The sequence below is a fragment of the Mirounga angustirostris genome, unplaced genomic scaffold (genome assembly GCF_029215605.1).
Source record: "Mirounga angustirostris isolate CCGP_5_RB_7025 unplaced genomic scaffold, mMirAng1.0.hap1 SCAF_12, whole genome shotgun sequence".
NCBI lineage: Eukaryota > Metazoa > Chordata > Mammalia > Carnivora > Phocidae > Mirounga > Mirounga angustirostris.
This window is the reverse complement of record NW_026991720.1, coordinates 91,148,684-91,171,680: the sequence shown is the minus strand read 5'-3', so window position 1 is coordinate 91,171,680 and position 22,997 is coordinate 91,148,684. Positions and strand designations below refer to the sequence as shown.

General features: G+C 40.3%; 1 protein-coding gene across 1 annotated transcript in view; it reads left to right on the top strand.

Moving 5' to 3' along the window:
• Window positions 1–22,997, top strand: part of AMPH (amphiphysin) — a 299,364-nt gene that overhangs the window by 117,785 nt on the left and 158,582 nt on the right. The window contains exon 3 of the mRNA XM_064575587.1: window positions 18,388–18,442. Within this exon, the coding sequence (XP_064431657.1) occupies window positions 18,388–18,442 (55 nt within the window). The remainder of the gene's footprint in view (window positions 1–18,387; window positions 18,443–22,997) is intronic.

The following is a 22,997-nucleotide window of genomic DNA, read 5'->3' as shown; positions in this document are numbered from 1 at the left end:
CTCTGCCCCTCATCCCTCTCCACACACACACACACACACACACACACACTCTCTCTCTCTCTCTCTCTCTCTCTCTCTCTCAAATAAATAAATAAAATCTTAAAAAAATAAATAAGCATTACATTGTCTTCTAGAAAATGATGAGAATTATAAAAAAAGAAGTTTTTTTGTGTAAGTAGAGAATACATAGAGCAAGGTGAAAGGGTATCAGGAGGCTTGGAAACAGCAAATTTCAAGTTTTGCTTTAAAGGGGAGCAAGTAAATAAAACTGTAGTTTGGGGGAGGAAGTCGGGTCAAGAGGACATTTTTCTTAAGACGGCAAAAATACATGTATACTAGTGGGACTCATTTAGCATAGAAGGGAAATGAATCACAGAGAAAGGGAAGAACAGTTGACTCATGTCCTTGAGTACGCAGGAGGATTTAGGATCTTGTACACAGCTGGAGGGACTGCCATGAGTTAGGAGCTGGACACCTCATTGAAGGTAATATGTAACAGGCCAGATAGAGCTTCCCTGTGGATAAGTGTATATTGAAAGCATTTCTTGGCTGACCCAACACATAATTATTGAGTGTCTACTATGCACAAGGCATTGGAAACAAAATGATAACCACGTCAGTCATAGTTCTTGTCTTTGTCAAGCTGATGGTCTAGGGTGCAAAAGTCATCTTTCTTTTTAAGCAGTTGAAGTAGTAGAAAAACACACAGGATTCTGAAAAAGTACAATTCCTGTACTTCCATCATGATGCATTTGGGTGGGCACCTGGGTGGCTCAGTTGTTAAGTGTCTGCCTTTGGCTCAGGTCATGATCCCAGAGTCCTGGGATCGAGCCCCGCGTCGGGCTCCCTGCTCTGCGGGAAGCCTGCTTCTCCCTCTCCCACTACCCCTGCTTGTGTTTCCCTTTCTTGCTGTGTCTCTCTCTGTCAAATAAATAAATAAAATCTTTTTAAAAAATGATGCATTTGGGTATCCTAGTTTCACCACTTAGCATTAGTACACAATTACTCTCAATTGGTATTCTGAGAAAAAATGATTTCTACACCTTCCTGCAATCCCATTTCCAGCTAGACTCCCTAGACTCAGTGGGTGTCTACCGGTTGTTGCTGCGAAGACTCCCACTCTAGCACAGCTCACATAGTGTGTTAAATATCCATGAAATGGTTATGTGCTCAGCTATGAGACTTTTAGTTTAACTGATTTGCATGTAGTACGTTCACTGTATGGCAAAGAGCAAGGGAATATAATCCTAGCCACTAAGCCCCTAGTTAAGACTGTCAGCCTCCTTGGTAATATTGTTTTCATGGAAAATATGGGTTTTATGTGTAAAGCCTTGATTTAGAGTCCTTACTTGATAAGTATAACCCACCATGATTGCCAATACAATTGACTTCTGTGGGAGGGAACAGAGTGGAAATCTGTAGGTGTCAAGAGACTGGATTGGCCCTTGCTCTACAAATTCCCCTGCATTTCTCTGTAGTCTGTCTATTTCATTTCTGACACACCCATTCATCCTCCTCTGTTTTGCTCATTGACTCTTTTTTTAAATTTTATTTTATTATGTTATGTTAATTACCATACAGTACATCATTAGTTTTTGATGTAGTGTTCCATGATTCATTGTTTGCATATAACACCCAGTGCTCCATGCAGAACGTGTCCTCTTTAATACCCGTCACCGGGCTAACCCATCCCCCCCCTCCCCTCTAGAACCCTCAGTTTGTTTCTCAGAGTCCATACTCTCATGGTTCATCTCCCCTCCAATTCCTCCCACTTCATTTTTCCCTTCCTACTATCTTTTTTTTTTTTAAACATATAGTGTATTATTTGTTTCAGAGGTACAGGTCTGTGATTCAACAGTCTTACACAATTCACAGTGCTCACCATAGTCCATACCCTCCGCATTGTCTATCCCCCAGCCACCCATCCCTCCCAACCCCCACCACTCCAGCAACCGTCAGTTTGTTTCATGAGATTAAGAATTCCTCATATCAGTGAGATCATATGATACATGTCTTTCTCTAATTGACTTATTTCACTTAGCATAATATCCTCTAGTTCCATCCACGTCATTGCAAATGGCAAGCTTTCATTTTTGTTTGTTTGGTTTTGATGGCTGCATAATATTCCATTGTGTATGTATCATATCTTCGGCTTTTAAGGAGCAAGATGAGTTTGCTTGCTTCTTGGGAATATTCAAGTGTTGCTGTCCATAGTGCTATAGGGGAAGGAAGCAAAACATGCACTGGAAAACCTGTCCATCTTTTATCCTCTTTACTCTTACTTGTTTTATTATATCTACAGGAATATCTCTTCAGGTATGGCGTAGTATATAAATAAAAAGATTTAGTTGAAACCTCGCCAAAATTTGACCCAAACTACAGACATTCCAGGTATCAGTTCATGCCACTCCCTGTGGTGCCTGTTCCCCAGTTAAGAAATCTCTTCCAGAGAAAGCTCTGTGTATTATAACTCTGATGGTTTCTTTTCATCTATCCTGTGCCGTTAGCTCTCTTGAGCTGTATTTTCCTTTACTACATTAATTAACCGTGCCAACTGGGGAAGGTTTCGTATCCCATTTCTCAGCCTTCAGTGAGAGACCAATTCCATAGGTCTCCCACCTCCCCTTGTGCAGTAAGCTTGTTACCTAGTTTGGATGTTCCTGTCTAAAGGATCCCCAGATTGACCATATTGTTGTGGTAATGGGATGCAGAGAATTAGGCACATGAAAACTGTCTGAAATGGTCGTGAAAATCCGCCTAGATGTACATGTTGCAGTTGATTTTCAGGTTTTCGTTAGTATCTTGGTTCCCGTTGTCTGATGCTGACAGACTGAAACCTGGAGCCACACATATTTTTAACTGTCTTTTTGGCCATCAGATGCCATCTTATAACAGCTATCTCAACACACTAAGTGTCAATTACAGTATAGACACAGTGACAGACTACACTAGGGATTCCCAAATAACCATCAGAATCACCTGGAGGCCTTATAACAATACTGGGTCCCCATTCGGACTTCTGAACCAGCTCTAAAGAGCCATCATATGGTAGTAATAACTTGGATGCAAGCCTGAGATTATATCAATATAGTAAAGACAACAGCTTCCTTAATTGCACATCTATTTGAATATGTTCCTAATCTGGACAATTATAGGAATCTTCCAAGGAGCTTTAAGAATTGACACATTTCCAAGCCACATCTGGCTGGCTTAGGTAAAAGCAGTGATGAAGTGTTTTTATTATGAAGACTTCCCACAAGTAGGCTTAGGCATCTATAAAGTGTTTTGCACAAAATATTGTCTCACTTGATTCTTATAGCAGTCCACAATTATAATTCTGCTCTGCATATGAGAAAACTGAGTATATGTCACAAAAGCTTCCATTTTGGACATTAACCTGATTATTCTTTTGTCCATTGCTATTCATGCCATCTTGTTTCCTTACACTAATTTATTATCTTGGCTTGATTTTTCTCATATCCATTGTTAAGTGGCTCTTATATATCTGCATAAATTATTCCCATGCACTTTAGGATCCTCTGTTACCTCACCATTTAAAGCTATCACAAAAATCTTTCTGAAAAACAAAACTATGTATTTGAAACAGAAGTACAAATAAAGGAAGCATTCTAAATTCCCAAGTAGCTTGTTTTGGGGAGGTTTTGCATATCCCTTATGAAGATACTCCTTTGTAATATAATATGTAGCAGAACTTAGGTCAGTCAGACATCTATGAAATGCCTACTCTTTGCAGCTCCTCTTAAAAATATTTTGTAGAATAATAATAATGGCATCCAACATTTATGGAATGCATACTGTGTGCCTGGCTCTCTGCTGATACTTTCCATGGACTGGCTCTCTCAATCATAATGATAGCTCTTGGAAGTAAGTACTATTATCATCTTTCTTTTACTGATAAGGAATTATAGGCCTAGAGAGGTTAGGTGGTTTGCCCAAAGTTTTACAGTTAGAAGTAACAGAGCTCAGATTTTAAAGCCAGGCATTGTGGTCCCAGAACCCACCCATTTAACCATTGTCCTATATGAATCCCATGGAATATACTCTGGGAACTGTGACCTTTTGAGAGAAACAAGTGAACAGTTGGTATTTTAATTTCAAAATTAGGGCCGTATCACAAGAACACAGAAAATGGTGTCGTGCATTAAATTACTCTCACTGATCAACAGTTGATTCTTCGTGGACAGCCTCATTTATCCCCAGCTGTCATCCATGTGTTTGTAGCCTAGGGGCATAGAGGTGGTGGAGGGCAGTGAGGCACATGGGCTCTGGAGGCAGATTATGGAGTCTGAATCACACAGACTACCCAGGCTCCAGTACTGGCTTGCTGTCTACCAGCGGTGTGACCTTTGGGCAAGTTGTTCAGCCTCTGTGCCTCAGTCTTTTCTTTGATAAAAGTGTGCTGACTTCATTGAGTTAATTTGAGGATGATGAGTTAATCAGGCTGCAGCCCTTGGGACAGCATCTGGAACAAAGGGACCACTTGGTGTTAGACTTTGGGATCCTGTTGCTGTACTACAGGCTTGCTTTGAGAATATCATTATGGGCTGAATTGTATACCCCTAAATTTATATATTGAAGTCCAAGACACTTCAGAGTTGTGACTGTATTTATAGACTGGGACATCAGAGAGGTAGTTAAGATTAAATGAGGTCATGGAGACCAGGAGGAAAGATGGCAGAGGAGTAGGGGACCCTATTTCAACTGGTCCCCGGAATTGAGTTGGATATCTACTAGACCACTCTGAGCACCCACAAAATCAGCCTGAGATGTAAGAAGATCTGGATCTCTACAAACAGAATATTGCGGTGTTTGGTTTTGAGATACAAAACGGGAGCCGTGATTCCGTGGGCAGATAATCTATTGGAGGATAAATGGCAGTGGGAGGGAGCCTGGCCATGGGATCCTACACCGCTGGTGAGCGACAGCTTCACTCATTTAGTACCTGAATATGTCTTGCCAGGCCTTTCTGGCTTGCCAGGTCTCTGTGGATAGGTCTGACGTTATTCTGATGTTCCTCCCTCTGTATGTAAGGAATTTATTCCCCCTAACTGCCCTTAAGATGGTTTCCCTGGTTCTAAGATTTGCAAGGGCACAGACTTGCAGACCGGTAGTGGTGGGGAAAGGACTTTAGGGCAGCTCCCAGGGCGGAAACCCGGAGTGGTGGGGTCGCACATGCGAACTGGGAGTGGCTGGCGGACCTGGAGGCAGGACTGCAAGTGCTGTGGAGGGGCGCACAACCCAGAATGCTGCAGTTTATAGCAGCACGGACAGAAACGGAGACAGTGTGGCCTGGAGAGCTCACTGAAGAACAGACTGCGATCTCTCTGCTCTGAGGCAGAGGGTTGGAAATGGTCTCTTCTGCTCTGACTCATGGAAGAGATGTGGAAAGCTGCCAGGGAAAGCTGCCCCAGAACAAAAGCCCGATAAACTGATTCCCACTGAGCCCATCCCCCACCACAGGGGGGCAGGGCAACTCTGCCCAAACAGGGTTGCATGATTAACAGTGTGGAGGCCCCTCCCTCAGAAGACAGGCTGGGAAAACAAGAGGCCAGCAACCTCAAGGTCCCTAGAAAACAGATGCATCTTGATTTGGTTCTGGTCAATAATTTGGACTCTATACATTCCCTCAACCACCCATCAACAGAATGACAAGGAGGAGGAACCCCCCAAAATAGAAAAGACTCAGAGATTATGACTTATGCTGCAGATTTACAAATGGATGCAGATATAACCAAGATGTCGGAGATGGAATTCAGGCTAGCAATTGTGAAGACAATAGCTAGAATGGAGAAATCAATTAATGGCAACATAGAGTCTCTAAGGGCAGAAATGAAAGCTGAATTGGCAGAACTTAAAAATGCTATCAATGAGATCCAATCCAATCTAGATAATCTAACAGCTAGGGTAAGTGAGGCAGAAGAACGAATAAGCGACCTGGAAGACAATATAATAGATAAAAAGGGAAAAGAGGAGGCCAGGGAAAAACAACTCAGAATCCATGAAAACAGAATCAGAGAAATAAATGACACCATGAAGCACTCCAATGTCAGAATTATTGGAATCCCTGAGGGGTGGAGAGAGAGAGAAGATATATTAGAGCAGATTGTAGCTGAGAACTTCCCTAATCTGGAGAATGAAACAAACATTTGCATCCTAGAGGCAGAGAGGATGCCTCCCAAGATCAAGGAAAACAGGCCAACACCCCGGCATGTAACAGTAAAACTTGCGAATCTTAGAACCAAGGAAACCATCTGAAGGGCAGTTAGAAGGAAGAGATTCCTTACGTACAGAGGGAGGAACATCAGAATAACGTCAGACCTATCCACAGAGACCTGGCAAGCCAGGAAGGCCTGGCAAGACATATTCAGGGTACTACATGAGAAGAACATGCAGCCAAGAATACTTTATATGGCAAGGCTGTCATTTAGAATGGATGGAGAAATGCAGAGCTTCTAAGACCAGCAGAAACTGAAAGAATATGTGACCACTAAGCCGGCCCTGCAAGAAATATTAAGGGGGGTTCTATAAAAAGAGGAAGACCCCAAAAGTGATATAGAAGAGAAATTTACAGGGACAATCTATAAAAACAAGGTCTTCACAGGCAACATGATGACAATTAATTCATGTCTTTCAATAATCACTCTCAACGTGAATGGCCTCAGTACTCCCATAAAATGGCACAGGGTTGCAGATTGGATAAAAAGACAGGACCCATTCTCATACGCTGCCTATAAGAGACTCATTTTGAACCTAAAGATACATCCAGACTGAAAGTAAAAGGATGGAGATCCATCTTCCATGCCAGCAGACCTCAAAAGAAACCTGGGGTAGCAATTCTTATATCAGACAAATTAGATTTTAAACTAAAGTCTGTAATAAGAGACACAGAAGGACACTATATCATTCTTAAAGGATCTATCCAACAAGAAGATCTAACAATTGTAAATATCTATGCCCTCAACATGAGAGCAGCCATCTACATAAGCCAACTGTTAACCAAAATAAAGAGTCATATTGTTAACAATAAGTTAATTGTAGGAGACCTCAATACTCCACTCTCAGCAATGGACAGATCATCTAAGCAGAAAATCAATAAGGAAACAAGAGCTTTGAATGATACACTGGACCAGATGGACCTCATAGATATATACAGAACATTCCACCCTAAAACAACAGAATACTCATTCTTCTCGAGCGCACATGGAACTTTCTCCAGAATAGACCATATACTGGGTCACAAATCAGGTCTCAACTGATACCAAAAGATTGAGATTATTCCCTGCATATTCTCAGACCACAATGCTTTAAAACTGGAACTCAATCACAAGAAAAAATTTGGCAGAAATTCAGACACTTGGAAGCTAAAGACCACTCTGCTCAAGAATGTTTGGGTCAACCAGGAAATCAAAGAAGAACTTAAACAATTCATGGAAATCAATGAGAACGAAAACACATCAGTCCAATACCTATGGGATACTGCAAAGGCAGTCCTAAGGGGGAAATACATAGCCATCCAAGCCTCACTCAATAAAATAGAAAAATCCTGAATTCACCAACTAATTCTACACTTTAAAGAACTAGAGAAAAAGCAACAAATGATGCCTAAGCCACGCATTAGAAGAGAAATAATTAAGATTCGAGCAGGATCAATGAATTAGACCAGAAACACAGTAGATCAGATCAATGAAACTAGAAGTTGGTTCTTTGAAAGAATTAATAAGATCAATAAACCACTGGCCAGAATTATCCAAAAGAAAAGAGAAAGGACCCAAATTAATAAAATTATGAATGAAAGGGGAGAGATCACGACTAACACCAAGGAAATAGAAACAGTTATTAGAACTTACTATCAACAACTATATGGCAATAAACTGAACAATCTGGATAAAATGGGAGGCCTTCCTGGAAATCTATAAGCACCAAGACTGAAACAGGAAGAAATTGACAACCTGAATAGGCCAATAACCAGGAACGAGATTGAAGGAGTGATCAAAAAACAAGAGTTCAGGGCCTGGTGGATTTCCTGGGGAATTCTACCAAACATTCAAAGAAGAAATAATACCTATTCTCCTGAAGCTGTTTCAAAAAATAGAAACAGAAGGAAAACTTCCAAACTCATTCTATGAGGCCAGCATTACCTTAATCCCCAAGCCAAGAATAGACCCCATCAAAAAGGAGAATTTCAGACCGATATCCCTGATGAATATGGATTCCAAAATCCTCAACAAAAACCTGGCTAATAGGATTCAACAGTACATTAAAAGGATCATCCACCACGACCAAGTGGGATTTATCCTGGGGATGCAAGGGTGATTCAACATTTGCAAATCAATCAATGCGATAGAACACATTAATAAGAGGAGGGAGAAGAACCGTATGGTCCTCTCAATTGATGCAGAAAAAGCGTTTGACAAAATACAACATCCTTTCCTGATTAAAACTCTTCAGAGTATAGGGATAGAGGGGGAACATCCTAACCAAAGAGGTAAAGGATCTGTACTCTAGGAACTACAGAACACTCATGAGAGAAATTGAAGAAGACACAAAAAGATGGAAAAACATTCCATGTTCATGGATCGGAAGAAGAAACATTGTTAAAATGTCTATGCTACCCAGAGCAATCTGTACCTTCAATGCCATCCCGATCAAAATTCCAATGACATTTTTCAAAGTGCTGGAACAAACAATCCTAAAATTTGTATGGAATCAGAAAAGACCCCGAATCACCAAGGAGATGTTGGAAAAAAACAAAACAAAACTGGGGGCATCATGTTGCCTGATTTCAAGCTATATTACAAAGCTGTGATCACCAAGACAGCATGGTACTGGCACAAAAACAGACATATAGACCAGTGGAACAGAATAGTGAACCCAGATATGGACCCTCAACTCTATGGTCAAATAATCTTTGACAAAGCCGGAAAAAACATGCAATGGAAAAAGACAGTCTCTTCAATAAATGATGCTGGGAAAATTGGATAGCCATATGCAGAAGAATGAAACTGGACCATTCTCTTAACACCATACACAAAGATAAACTCAAAATGGATGAAAGACCTCAATGTGAGATAGGAATCCATCAAAATCCTAGAGTAGAACATAGGCAGTAACCTCTTTGACATCGGCCACAGCAACTTCTTTCAAGATACATCTCCAAAAGCTAATGAAACAAAAGCAAAAATGAACTTTTGGGACTTCATCAAGATACAAAGCTTCTGCACAGCAAAGGAAACAGTCAAGAGAACAAGGAGGCAACCCACAGAACGGGAGAAGATATTTGCAAATGACACTACAGATAAAGGGCTGGTATCCAAGATCTATAAAGAACTTCTCAAACTCAACACCCAAAAAACAAATAATCATGTCAAAAAGTGGGCAGAAGATATGAAAAGACAGTTCTCTGAAGAAGACATACAAATGGCTAACAGACACTTGAAAAAATGTTCATCATCATTAGCCATCAGGGAAATTCAAATCAAAACCACATTGAGATACCACCTTACACCAGTTCGAATGGCAAAAATGGACAGGGAGAGAAACAACAAATGTTGGAGAGGTTGTGGAGAAAGGGCAACCCTCTTACACTGTTGGTAGGAATGCAAGTTGGTATAGCCACTTTGGAAAACAGTGTGGAGGTACATCAAAAAATTAAAAATAGAGCTACCCTATGACCCAGCAATTGCACTCCTGGGTATTTACCCCAAAGACACAGATGTAGTGAAAAGAAGGGCCATATGCACCCCAATGTTCATAGCAGCAATGTCTGTAATAGCCAAACTGTGGAAAGAGCCAAGATACCCTTCAACAGATGAATGGATAAAGAAGATGTGGTCCATATATACAATGGAATATTACTCAGCCATCAGAAAGGATGAATACCCAACTTTTACAACAACATGGGTGGAACTGGAGGAGATTATGCTAAGTGAAATAAGTGAAGCAGAGAAAGTCAATTATATGGTTTCACTTATTTGTGGAACATAAGGAATAGGATGGAGGACATTAGGAGAAGGAAGGGAAAAATGAAGGGGGGGAATCGGAGGGGGAGATGAACCATGAGAGATTATGGACTCTGAGAAAAAACAGGGTTTTAGAGGGGAGGTGGGTGGAGGGATGGGTTAGCCTGGTGATGGGTATTAAGGAAGGCAAGTATTGCATGGAGCACTGGGTGTTATATGAAAACAATGGATTGTGGATCACTGCGTCAAAAACTAATGATGAATTGTATGGTGACTAACATAACATAATAAAATTTTTAAAAAAAGATTAAATGAGGTCATCTGGGTGGGTCCTAATCCAGTATGACCGGATGTCTTCATAAGGTGTAGGAGAAACAACAAGGATACATTTGTACAAAGGCCACCAGTCTGTAAGCCAAGGAGTGAGGCCTCAGGAGAAGCCAAACCTGCCAACGCCTTGGTCTTGGACTTTGAGCTGCCAGAACTGTGAAGAAATAGATTTCTGTTGTTTAAGACAAACAGTTTGTAGTATTTTGTTATGGTAGCTCTAAAATACTAATACATCATAAATGGCAGTTTTAGGAATATTCTGCATGTTATACTGTGACTAGTGTAATGATTGACAGGGTATTCCCTTCTCTCTCATTAATACTTCTCATTACTAACTTGACACAGCAATTGCTTTTCTCATACTTCTACAGCCTGTCCAGTTTGGTAACAATGCAACATTGTAGATATCCACACCCACAGAAAGGGGCACTGAACAATAAGCCATTGTTGGGGTGGGAGTCCCATGGAGTTTCCCTTAATTAATTTCCCTTAATTTCTGGGTTGGTTTCCTCCCCACTATATTAAAATACTGTGCTCTAGGTATTAAAGCAAAGGGTGAAAAGATGTGTATATAATACTCCTAAAGCACCTTATGAGTCACCTCTACACACGCACATGTGCACACATGCACAGAAAAAAAATGGAATGACTTTTCGGGGATCACAGACTCAATTACGGAAGGGCAATAAAGCATATCTTCACGTTGTATCCAGCCTGCATGTGGTGACTTTAATAGTTCTAACTAGACACTTCTGTCCCCTTGTACACACAATGGGTTAGCTTTCCATAAGACCAGAATAGAGATCTGTATGAACTCAAGTTAAGGGAATTCTATGGAAAATTTGTATATGGAATTACCAGTAGCTTTGTTAGTTTTGTTTTGTTGAAAGGTAAAGGATATATTAGATTTGTTTTTCAGATTATAAGTATTCTTGGAATTGCTGACAAGGGTAGTTGGAAATTGGGCCAGGAATCTGGGCTAAAACTGTGGAAACTGAGATGTTCTCTGCTGTCTGTTACATGTTCCTGTACCATCCACCCCCTACTGCCATCAGCCCAGATTTCGAAACCTATTTAGATTTCCTCTCTCTCTTATATCTTTTATTTATTTTTTAAAAAGATTTTATTTATTTATTTGGCAGACAGAGACACAGCAAGAGAGGGAACACAAGCAGGGGGAGTGGGAGAGGGAGAAGCAGGCTCCTCACGGAGCAGGGAGCCCGATGCGGGGCTCGATCCCAGGACCCTGGGATCATGACCTGAGCCGAAGGCAGATGCTTAATGACTGAGCCACCCACGTGCCCCTCTCTTATATCTTTTACTTTAATATCTGCCAAAAGCAAATTATTTAAATGGGGAAATTTTTTTTATGAAATCAGTGCTAGGTTCTTAATGGTGCCTCCTGTTAACTACAAAGAGCTCAAAGCAAGGAAACAAAAATATAAATTTTAGAGATCCTCCTGCATTTACCTTTGAAAATCTGTCATCATCCAATTTAAGTACATCTGAACTTGACATAGGGAGAGAGCTCTGTTTCTTCACAGACCAAGAGTGCCTGTAGTGTTCAGTAGCCTAACATTGTCTTTGATCATAAGTGGATTCAGATTCGTCATCTATTAATCAAGGTGCTGATTATGATGGCCTTATTAAACCTCATCTCCTTGATAATCTAATTTTCTTCTAAGCTTCAAAAATGATAAGAAATCTTATTAGCATTGCTTTTAAGATTGAGTTAACCCGTCTGAACTCTGAGAAATTTGGCCAATTTTCACTTGGTAATGTTACTTAGCCTTTTCATGAGAAAAATGTCAGGAAAGGCCAAAAATAATAATGTAACTATGGGAACTTCTATAGGCTCATGATCACGGATGAGACGACAGGAGTTACTTTGTGAAATCACAACTTTGTGACATTATATCTCTTCACATCCAACTCTTATATGTCAGTATGATTGGCTTTCTACCTGAGCATCAACTCACAGTTTCTGAGAGGCTAGTTAATGAAAATATTTCTGTAATGTGTGTGGTATTTTCTTTCTCCTGTCCATCTTTTTCTTTTCTTTTTTTTAAGATTTTACTTATTTATTTGACAGAGACAAAGAGAGAGGGAAACACAAGCAGGGGGAGTGGGGGAGGGAGAAGCCGGCTTCCCATGGAGCAGGGAGCCCGACGCGGGACTCGATCCCAGGACCCCAAGATCATGACTCAAGCCGAAGGCAGATGCCAAATGACTGAGCCACGCAGGCCCTCCTCTTTTTCTTTTTATGACAAAAGTTACCTATAAATGTAAATGAGTTCCACTTTTGCCGTATTTTAACAAGTCAACTCAAAAAGTCCTTGCTTCTTTAATAGGTAATGGATACCTATTGTTTAAGGTGTTTGGCTAGATTTGCATAACCTTACAAATAAAATCCACTGGATTTGGTTTCGGAAGCACAGTAAGGGCTGTGATGGTACACGCCCTTGCGCAGGGGTATCATGTACATGGTGGTATGTGGGCATGCCCCTGAATTTTCAGTGATTGCTGCCCTGAGTTTAGTTCCTTAGAATTTATTAATTCATCCTATGCATTGTGTCTAAAATTCAATCAAATTAATGCCTCAATTGTGGCTTCTTTCTTCTGGGCAGAAATAAGAGGGTTAAAGGTAAGCTAACAAAATTATACCTGTTTATGGCTCCTGAAATTTTAGGCGTAAGTATTAATAAATATTAATTATTTTTAATGCTTCAGAATTTAGCGTATCTAAACAATAAACAGTTTGGCCCATAAATGATCAAATGTCCTTCATTACAGGTAAATGCAGCCTTGTTTTTAAGCCTGATGCCTTATAGGACTTTGAGACACTTCGGAGTTTCAGAGTCTGTGGTAGCTCTTCTTACCAGGGACTTTGCTCACTTTGAAGGAAACCTGTTTAAAATTCATCTGTTCACTTATCAGAGTGCAGTAGGAAACTTTGATGCAGTAATGGTCCTTTGATACTATATAGGTTAAATCTTTGTTTGAAGAATGGGGCTGTCCAAGGTGCTGAAGAGAGACGTTAAATAAATGAAATCTATCCAGGAGCCCAACGTTGTCTGGGAACCGACCCCTCTCTCCCTTGCCTCCTCCATCTACCCCAAGACATATATACAAATAATTAAGGAATTGGTTCTACTGAGGACCAATCTGATGTCAAACAATTTGGAAACACATTTAATTAAGTATAGAATGTGATTTCTTTGTATTGAGTAACACAGATATCTGAAACCTTCCATGATGCTGTGCCTGCAGTGTTCTTCCTCTAACTATTTAATTAAATTTTAAGTTTCACTTTAATCCTTGAGGGAGGCTGTGGCTCTCATGAGCAGTGCTTACAGGAGGAAGGGAAGAAAGCAACAGCTTCAAGATACCACTCAGCAAGGGAATAAAGAGATTTTTTTGACTAGATGCAGTGATTCTCAGACCTTTGTAAGGTTTTAAAACCATGTATACTTTTTGCATGCCTGTTGATTTTTGATGATCTCCATGATGAAACCCAAAATGACCCTGTCTTGTTTTCCAGGACAGCTGGGAAGCAGGGAACTAGGGAGACTCTTTCCTTCTCCCTAGGCTTACAAGAGTGTGACACCCAAGGGCGTGCATGGGTAGAAGTAGCTTTAATGAGGAAGGAAAAGCAGGCTGACTCCCTTGGGCTGTGTAGGAAGAAAGTGAGTCCCGGCATTGTCTGGGCTGGGGAAGCAGCAGCTTCTGACACTGATAAATGATTCAATTGAAGAAATAAATGAAGAACCTCCAACACCAGAGCCACGTTATTATACTATATGCCAGGGCAAGGAATTTTGTAGGTGCGAATACTTCTTAGATCTTGTCCAAGGAGGAGTGTTAGTTGGCAATCAGACAACCTAATTATAATAGACTCACTTGGCCTCATGTTGCCTTAAGCCCTGAGGAGATTGTGACCACAAGTTAGGATAATAATTTCATCTTAACTTAGCGAGAACAACATAAAGAAACCAAAGGGAAAATATATAGTGTAGGTTGTGGAATTTTGGAATCTGTTTTCTGTGCAATACATAATTCAAGGCTGAATTACTGAAATGGGAATTTTCAGAGGAATAGGGAACAAATTTCAGATGCAGTGAAATCTGAGCATTGCTATAAGAATTTATTTCTAATTTAAAACCTCTTTGTGATTCACATGGAATAATGATGTTAAGAAAATTTTATTAGGCAGTAGGTTTTGCAGAAGAACTACTCTGTGGCATATTATAGATGAAAAATTTCTCTCCAGAGCCTTTTACTTTTTTGACTCAGGCAGAATTTTAGATGAAATTCAGTATGGTTATTACCAAATGATTTATGAACCTTAATAATCATGAAGGAAAATTAAGAATTTTAATAATTGGAAAAGAAGAAAGTTATTTAAATCAGCCTTTCAGTTTATCTGCTTAAATTGAACTCATCTATTTAAGCCATTATTGTCTAATTTGAACCTTCTGCCCCTCTTAGATACCTAAAAAATTTCTTCTGGGATTCTTATTTCATTTTTTAAAAATGTTTATTTCTTTCCTTGGGCTAGGGGAATGCAGTGTCTGGAGTGAAGACTGAATTTATTTCATGCTCGCTCTTGTTCAGAAAGAAAATGCAATTGTGGGATTAAGTTGATGTGCTTTATTTCTTAAATATTTGGGAAAAGAATACTCTTCCTCACTACTTTTTTGTGATTTCCAGAAACCCTGAGCGGTCGTGGTAACTCATAACCATCAGTTGCAGCAGCAGGCTTTATATGGATGTCTGAGGGGAAAGCCTCCTCCTGGGTGAGAAACAAGCCCTGCCTAGCTTAGGGCCTTGAACACAAAGGGTGGGAGAGCAGACCTCTGAAGTGGACAGCTGAAAACAGGGGACGTCAGTGTAGTTCTGTGTTTAATCTCTGTGTCGTTCTTCTTTGTACATCATAACAGGTGGCTTAGTGGTTATAAAAGAATGGTTTCTTCTCATTTTTTCCCCTCCACCCTCAGTAAATTGATGTTCTGGAGAGATGCTTTAGGTGTATTTTGTGGCTCTCTGTGCCCTAGACAGACCATTAAGTACCCCCAACGTGTACACTTATCTATTTTGAGAAACGTGGCCTTAGGGGATTCAGAGCCTCCTGATTGCACCTCTTAGGGCTGTAGGCTTTAGATTGATCTGGGTCTAGATCTGTCAAGGTAAGTCACATGTCTGCGGATATTCTCTCTAAATTAAATGCCATGTCTTAGGACGCAGAATCCTGGGCCTCGCTTCTTCTCTCTTCATACTATCCACCTCTTTCTATCACTGACCAGCACTTGGGCTTCCATTTGCTAAACCATCCACTTTGTCCTTAATCCTTCCAACTGGATTTACTTTCTGAAATGTTTTTGTCAATGCCTTTCATGCTTTTCTGCTAATTCTATTGACTTTTTTTTCCTGTTAGATTTCAGCCTTCTCCATCTTTCAGCATTACCAGTATTGATGATGAACCATTTTCTCAGGCCATTTAGGGCAGGGGATGCGTGGCAGCACTACCTTAGTGGCTTTCGGCCACAGAGGTTGATTTCTCGCTCGTGAAACTATGAACGACAGCTGTGCTCCATATTCTCTCCACTCCGTGATCCGGTCCAGAGAAGCAACTCACATCTGGAGTGTCACAGGACTCAGGGTAGAGGGAAAAGAAATGGGAGGACTGCATGATGGCTCTTGGCTGCTCAGGAGTAGGGCGTGTCATTGGCCAAGGCTGATGTTGACAGGAAGTGTAATCCTCCCCCAAATCAGATCAGGTCTCCAGGGAGGCAGAGTAGATTTGACAATAATACAGCCTCCCACAGCCTTATCATTTCAGCTTAGATACTCAGAATCGGACATAGTGCCTGTCAGATCATAGATATTTAGTTAAGGGGAAGATGTACTTCTTTCTTCCCCAAATGCTTTTTATGGTGGTATTAGCAACCTCAGCCTAACTCCACCTGTTTGTTCTCTGGATCCTCTTCGTCCTCTACATTTACCCAAATGTTGATTATCAGTATTTTCTATTCATTCTCCTCATCCTTTCTCTACAGTTTTCCATTCTACGTTGATGTTTCGGAAATCCAGACTGTTCTTTTGTTTTGTTTTGTTTTTAATCTAGCTTGTGGCAGTTGCCTTCACATGATATTTCTGGATTGTTCAGCAAAACAAGGGAAACGTAGAGTTTTGATTTTAAACCATGTGGAGACACTATATATACTATGCCATGTAAGATAATAATCTCATCCAGAAGCCCTTTTGAGGTCCAGCTATAGTCTTAAACACTCCTTTTCAGAGTTTCTTTGTATTAATCACTGTCTATCTTTAAATGTGATGAGCATTTTGTCTTTACTTTGTACCCCCAAATACTTGGAACGGTTATTGCAGAGCTAAAGGTAACCTGCTTGTAATACAATCTTTATTTCAATACTTCAGTTCCTCCACTAGATTGTAATTTACTGAAGGAAGTAGGTTATTTTTTCCCTTCATACCTAACCCCCCTTTTATTTTTGCTAAATGCTAACACATGCTTGTTGAGTAGAATGTGACTCTTATAGCTGCTATTTTATTAATCACCAAGGTGGAGTCATTCTGTGTGCTAGCTCTCTGCAAGTTTATTAAATGATTCTGCAGTTAAAATGCATATTTTAAAAATATTTTCAATTGCAGTGTCCTAGACCTACCCTTTCCGAGCCCGCTGGATTTTGTTGCTATTGTCCAAGAGGGCAGCTCTGGGCCTGAGTGCTTTCTCTGACGTCCCCCAAGAGCAGCATGAATGCCCCACCTCCCTTGCTCCCCAGTTAAGATATCTAAAGGGTATCTGACACTTTCTCCCAGAGCTCCCCTGTGGGACTGAGGCTGGGATGCCCACCCTGGTAACTTGCTTGATCATGTACCCTGCGTTGGTGCTTATCCCCTGCCTGCCTCATTTCTCTACTACTGGCAATCTAATCTTAGTCTCAGAGTTTCTAAGGCTAATCCAAACCAAAACAAAGATTTATATGTCAAAATTTACGATTTCAGAGTTTCTCTATTTTGGTGATGTCCAATATTAATACAACACAAACTGCAGATGTAGTTTCAAAATTTCTAGTGGCCACATTTTATAAAGTGAAAAGAAAGAGTGAAATTCATTTTAATAATACAGTTTATTTAACGCATGATGAGAGAGCAGAAGGCTAGCTGAAGACAAAGCATAAGCTGACACCCTGCAACCTCCCCCCAGCGCCCAACTCCTAGCTGGGATATGTGTGATATTCTTCCAGGAAGCTCCCAACTGTCTTCATGTTATTGCTTTACTAGAGGGAAAAACAACCTTAACTTGACAATGGCAAGGCCTCTGGTACTTTGTAGGTGGTCCTCTTTAGCATATGAAAGTTCTTTTGGAAACCTCCCTTTTTCTTTACCTCCCCCAACCCCATAGTATATAATCAGTTGTTCCTCACAACCCCAGTGTAGCTCTTCCTGCCCTGTGCTTTAATGAAACCACCATTTTGCACCAAAGATGTCTAAAGAATTCTTTCTTGGCCGTCGGCCCTGGACCCCACCCCACCGAAACTCACCTATATTCCAAAATCACATCAGTATATCCCAATTATTAACATTTTAACATGCAATCGATATAAAACCTATTAATTAGATTTTTTGGAACTAAGTCTCTGAAATCTGGTATTTTACACTTACAGTACATCTCCATTTGGACAAGCCACGTTGCAAGCAGTCAGCCACATGTAGCTAGTAGCTACCATACCGAACAGTGATGATCAATTTCCGACTGCTGTATTCCATGCATCAAAATTTAGGGATTTGCTGGCTCTTGAGTATATAAGAGGCTGTCTGGTGGGTCATAGTTTCCGTTCTCAGCAAAATCTTACTTGCCTTTACTTTTAAGCTGAATAAAATCTCTGTAAATGTTTACACTGATGGGTGCCTTGTTTAGCCTGTGTGTACATATTTATGTTCTTTCAAGAATGAGTCTCTGGTAATAATAACTCCGAGACTTATTGCCTCTCACGTGTTTCCATGCAAAATATAGACAAAATGCTTAGCATCTCTGTGTTTGTGTGTCTTTCAGGCGGAGGGTACCAGGCTTCAGCGAGAACTCCGGGGATATTTAGCAGCTATCAAAGGTAATGCATGTGAGTCGTTTACTGCATGTTACCTTACCAAGCACAGATTGTTCTTGAAATTCATGAGTGGCGGGATTAAGTGTTAATTACAAAGCCGTTTGGTTTTCTGGCAAGATATGTACTTGAGCACAGATGCTCATTCCACCCACTCCCAAGTTCCCATTGAACTGATAATCAGAATATACAAGAAAGAAATGTCTGCTGTTATGCTGGCAATGAGGAATAAGTGCCTCCTACACCAGAGACTTCTAGGAAGCTTTGTGAGGTAGAGCGAGCTTGAGACCTTAAGAAAAGCTGCAGCTGGTATATCCTAAGGGAGAGCATGTCCCAAGAGTAGACCACTCACAGCCTCACACTTCAGCCCTCTAGCTACAAGGGGCAAGGAGTCATGGCAGAGGCAGGTGGAGGGTTATCAGAAATCAAGGACCTGGACCACCTGTGACTTATGGGGACCAGCTGCACTTGCAGCCCTGCCACTGGATGGAGACTGAGAGGCCGTGACATTGGTTTCTGGCCTCAGCCAGGCAAGGCAAGGAATTGAGGTGGTGGTGGAGGGAGGAGAGGGCAATAGGGAGGTGTGCTCTTTTCCTGCCTGCTGTACCTCATACAGCTGCCTACACTGAGACGGATCCAGGTGCACCCATGGATGTGATGGATCACAAGGCAGACCTCCAGATTAGTCGGGGGGACAATGGATCGTCTGCAAGGAGTCTTGCATCAACTAGCGAAACACCCAGAAAAAAATAAGATCCTCAAGCTCATTCTCTACTCCCTCCTTCTCAATTACAGATCTAGTAAAGAGTTAAATATGCATACAAAGACATGTCTTAAAGTACTAGAATAAAATACGGTAGACGTAGTCTCTAGTCTTGGGTGACAAGGTCTTTACAAGGGCAACTCAAAAGACAGACACCATAAAGGGAAAGATTGAGAGATTTAACCTCATAAATATATCAAACTTACATATATGTTCATCTAGAGGGGAGGGGGGTGGGAGGATGGGTTAGCCTGGTGGTGGGTATTGAGGAGGGCACATTCTGCATGGAGCACTGGGTGTTGTGCACAAACAATGAATCATGGAACACTTCATCTAAAACTAATGATGTAATGTATGGGGATTAACATAAGAATAAAAAAAAATTATTTTGACAACGTATTTAATGAAAGTGAACTCCGTAAGTACGCTAAATGAATACCAGTTGATTGAAAGAAAAAATAGGTAGAATATATGAAGAAAAAATTAGCCAGAGAAGAACTGGGAGATGGGTAATAACCGTGAAAAAATAGTTTCAAGTTTCAAAAAGAGTTTTCACTTCTCCTCCTGGATGGATAATCAAATAATATTAAGTAAAATCAAAAGGGAGATACTGTCATTTTTCTTCCAAATGTTTAGAGACATTGAGATTAAAAAGACCATAATACATAGCATTGGAAAGCTGTGGGGAGCAGACCCCTTTTATTTATTTTATTTATTTATTTTATTTTAAAATTTTATTTTATTATGCTATGTTAGTCACCACACAATTCATCATTAGTTTTTGATGTAGTGATCCACGATTCATTGTTTTCGTATGACACCCAGTGCTCCATGCAGTACCTGCCCACCTTAATACCCATCACCGGGCTAACCCATCCCTGCACATGCCCCCAAAACCCTCAGTTTGTTTCTCAGAGTCCATAGTCTCTCATGGTTCATCTCCCCCTCCGATTGCCCCCCTTCATTTTTCCCTTCCTTCTCCTAATGCCCTCCATGCTATTCCTTATGTTCCACCAATAAGTGAAACCATATAATTGGCTTTCTCTGCTTGACCTATTTCACTTAGCATAATCTCCTCCAGTTCCATCCATGTTGATGTAAAACTTAAGTATTCATTCTTTTTGATGGATGAGTAATATTCCATTGTATATATGGACCACATCTTCTTTATCCATTCATCAGTTGAAGGGCATCTTGGCTCTTTCCACAGTTTGGCTATTGCGGACATTGCTGCTATGAACATTGGGGTGCATGTGGCCCTTCTTTTCACTACATGTGTGTCTTTGGGGTAAATACCCAGGAGTGCAATTGCTAGGTCATAGGGTAGCTCGATTTTTAAATTTTTGAGACACCTCCACACTCTTTTCCAAAGTGGCTGTACCAACTTGCATTCCCACCAACAGTGTAAGAGGGTTCCCTTTTCTCCACAACCTCTCCAACATTTGTTGTTTCTTGCCTTGTCAATTTTTGCCATTCTAACTGGTGTAAGGTGGTATCTCAATGTGGTTTTGATTTGGATTTCCCTGATGGCTAATGATGATGAACATTTTTTCATGAGTCTGTTAGTCATTTGTATGTCTTCTTTGGAGAAGTGTCTGCTCATGTCTTCTGTCCATTTTTTGACTTTATTTGTTTTTTGGGTGTTGAGTTTGAGAAGTTCTTTATAGATCTTGGATACCAGCCCTTTATCTGTAATGTCATTTGCAAATATCTTCTCCTGTTCTGTGGGTTGCCTCTTTGTTTTGTTGACTGTTTCCTTTGCAGTGGGCAGAAGCTTTTTATCTTGATGAAGTCCCAAAAGTTCATTTTTATTTTTGTTTCACTAGCCTTTGGAGATGTATCTTGAAAGAAGTTGCTGTGGCCGATGTCAAAGAGGTTACTGCCTATGTTCTACTCTAGGATTTTGAAGGATTCCTGTCTCACATTGAGATCTCTCATCCACTTTGAGTTTATCTTTGTGTATGGTGTTAGAGAATGGTCGAGTTTCATTCTTCTGCATGTGGCTGTCCAATTTTCCCAGCACCATTTATTGAAGAGACTGTCTTTTTTCCATTGCATGTTTTTTCTGGCTTTGTCGAAGATTATTTGAACATAGAGTTGAGGGTCCATATCTGGGCTCTCTTTTCTGTACAATTAGTATACGTCTGTTTTTGTGCCAGTACCATGCTGTCTTGGTGATCACAGCTTTGTAATATAGCTTGAAATCGGGCAACGTGATGCCCCCAGTTTTGTTTTTCTTTTTCAACATCTCCTTGGCGATTCGGAGTCTTTTCTGATTCCATACAAATTTTAGGATTGTTTGTTCCAGCACTTTGAAAAATGTCATTGGAATTTTGATCGGGATGGCATTGAAGGTATAGATTGCTCTGGGTAGCATAGACATTTTAACAATGTTTCTTCTTCCGATCCATGAGCATGGAATGTTTTTCCATCTTTTTGTGTCTTCTTCAATTTCTGTCATGAGTGTTCTGTAGTTCCTGGACTATAGATCCTTTACCTCTTTGGTTAGGTTTATTCCAAAGTATCTTATGGTTTTTGGTGCCATTGTAAATGGAGTCGTTTCCCTAATTTCTCTTTCTACAGTTGCATTGTTAGTGTATAAGAAAGCAACTGATTTCTGTGCATTGATTTTGTATCCTGACACATTACTGAATTGCTGTATGAGTTCTAGTAATTTGGGGCTGGACTCTTTTGGGTTTTCCTCATAAAGTGTCATGTCATCTGCAAAGAGAGAGAGTTTGACTTCTTCTTTGCCAATTTGAATACCTTTTATTTCTTTTTGTTTTCTGATTGCTGTTGCTAGGACTTATAATACTATGTTGAACAATAGTGGCGAGAGTGGGCATCGTTGTTGTGTTCCTGATCTTAAGGAAAAGGCTCTCAGGTTTTCCCCATTGAGGATGATACTTGCTGTGGGTTTTTCATATATGCATTTTATGAACTTGAGGAATATTCCCTCTATCCCCACACTGTGAAGAGTTTTAATCAGGAAAGGATGTTGTATTTTGTCAAATGCTTCTTCTGCATCATTTGAGAGGACCATACGGTTCTTCTCCCTCATCTTATTAATGTGTTCTATCACATTGAATGATTTGCAAATGTTGAACCACCCTTGCATCCTGGGGATAAATCCCACTTGGTCGTGGTGGATGATCCTTTTAATGTACTGTTGGATCCTATTAGATAGGATTTTGTTGAGGATTTTGGAATCCATATTCATCAGGGATATTGGTCTGAAATTCTCCTTTTTGATGGGGTCTTTTTTTGGCTTAGGGATTAAGGTAATGCTGGCCTCATAGAATGAGTCTGGAAGCTTTCCTTCTATTTTTTGAAACAGCTTCAGGAGAATAGGTATTATTTCTTCTTTGAATGTTTGGTAGAATTCCCCAGGAAATCCATCAGGCCCTGGACTCTTGTTTTTTGGGAGGTTTTTGATCACTCCTTCAATCTCGTTCCGGGTTATTGGCCTATTCAGGTTGTCAATTTCTTCCTATCTCAGTTGGGAGTTTATAGGTTTCCAGGAAGGCATCCATTTTATCCAGATTGCTTAGCTTGTTGGCATATAGTTGTTGATAATAAGTTCTAATAATTGTTTCTATATCCTTGGTGTTTGTCGTGATCTCTCCCCTTTCATTCATAATTTTATTAATTTGCATCCTTTCTCTTTTCTACTGGAAAGGTCTGGCCAGTGGTTTATCAATCTTATTAATTCTTTCAAAGAACCAACTTCTAGTTTCCTTGATCTAATCTACTGAGTTTCTGGTTTCTAATTCATTGATCTCTGCTCGAATCTTAATT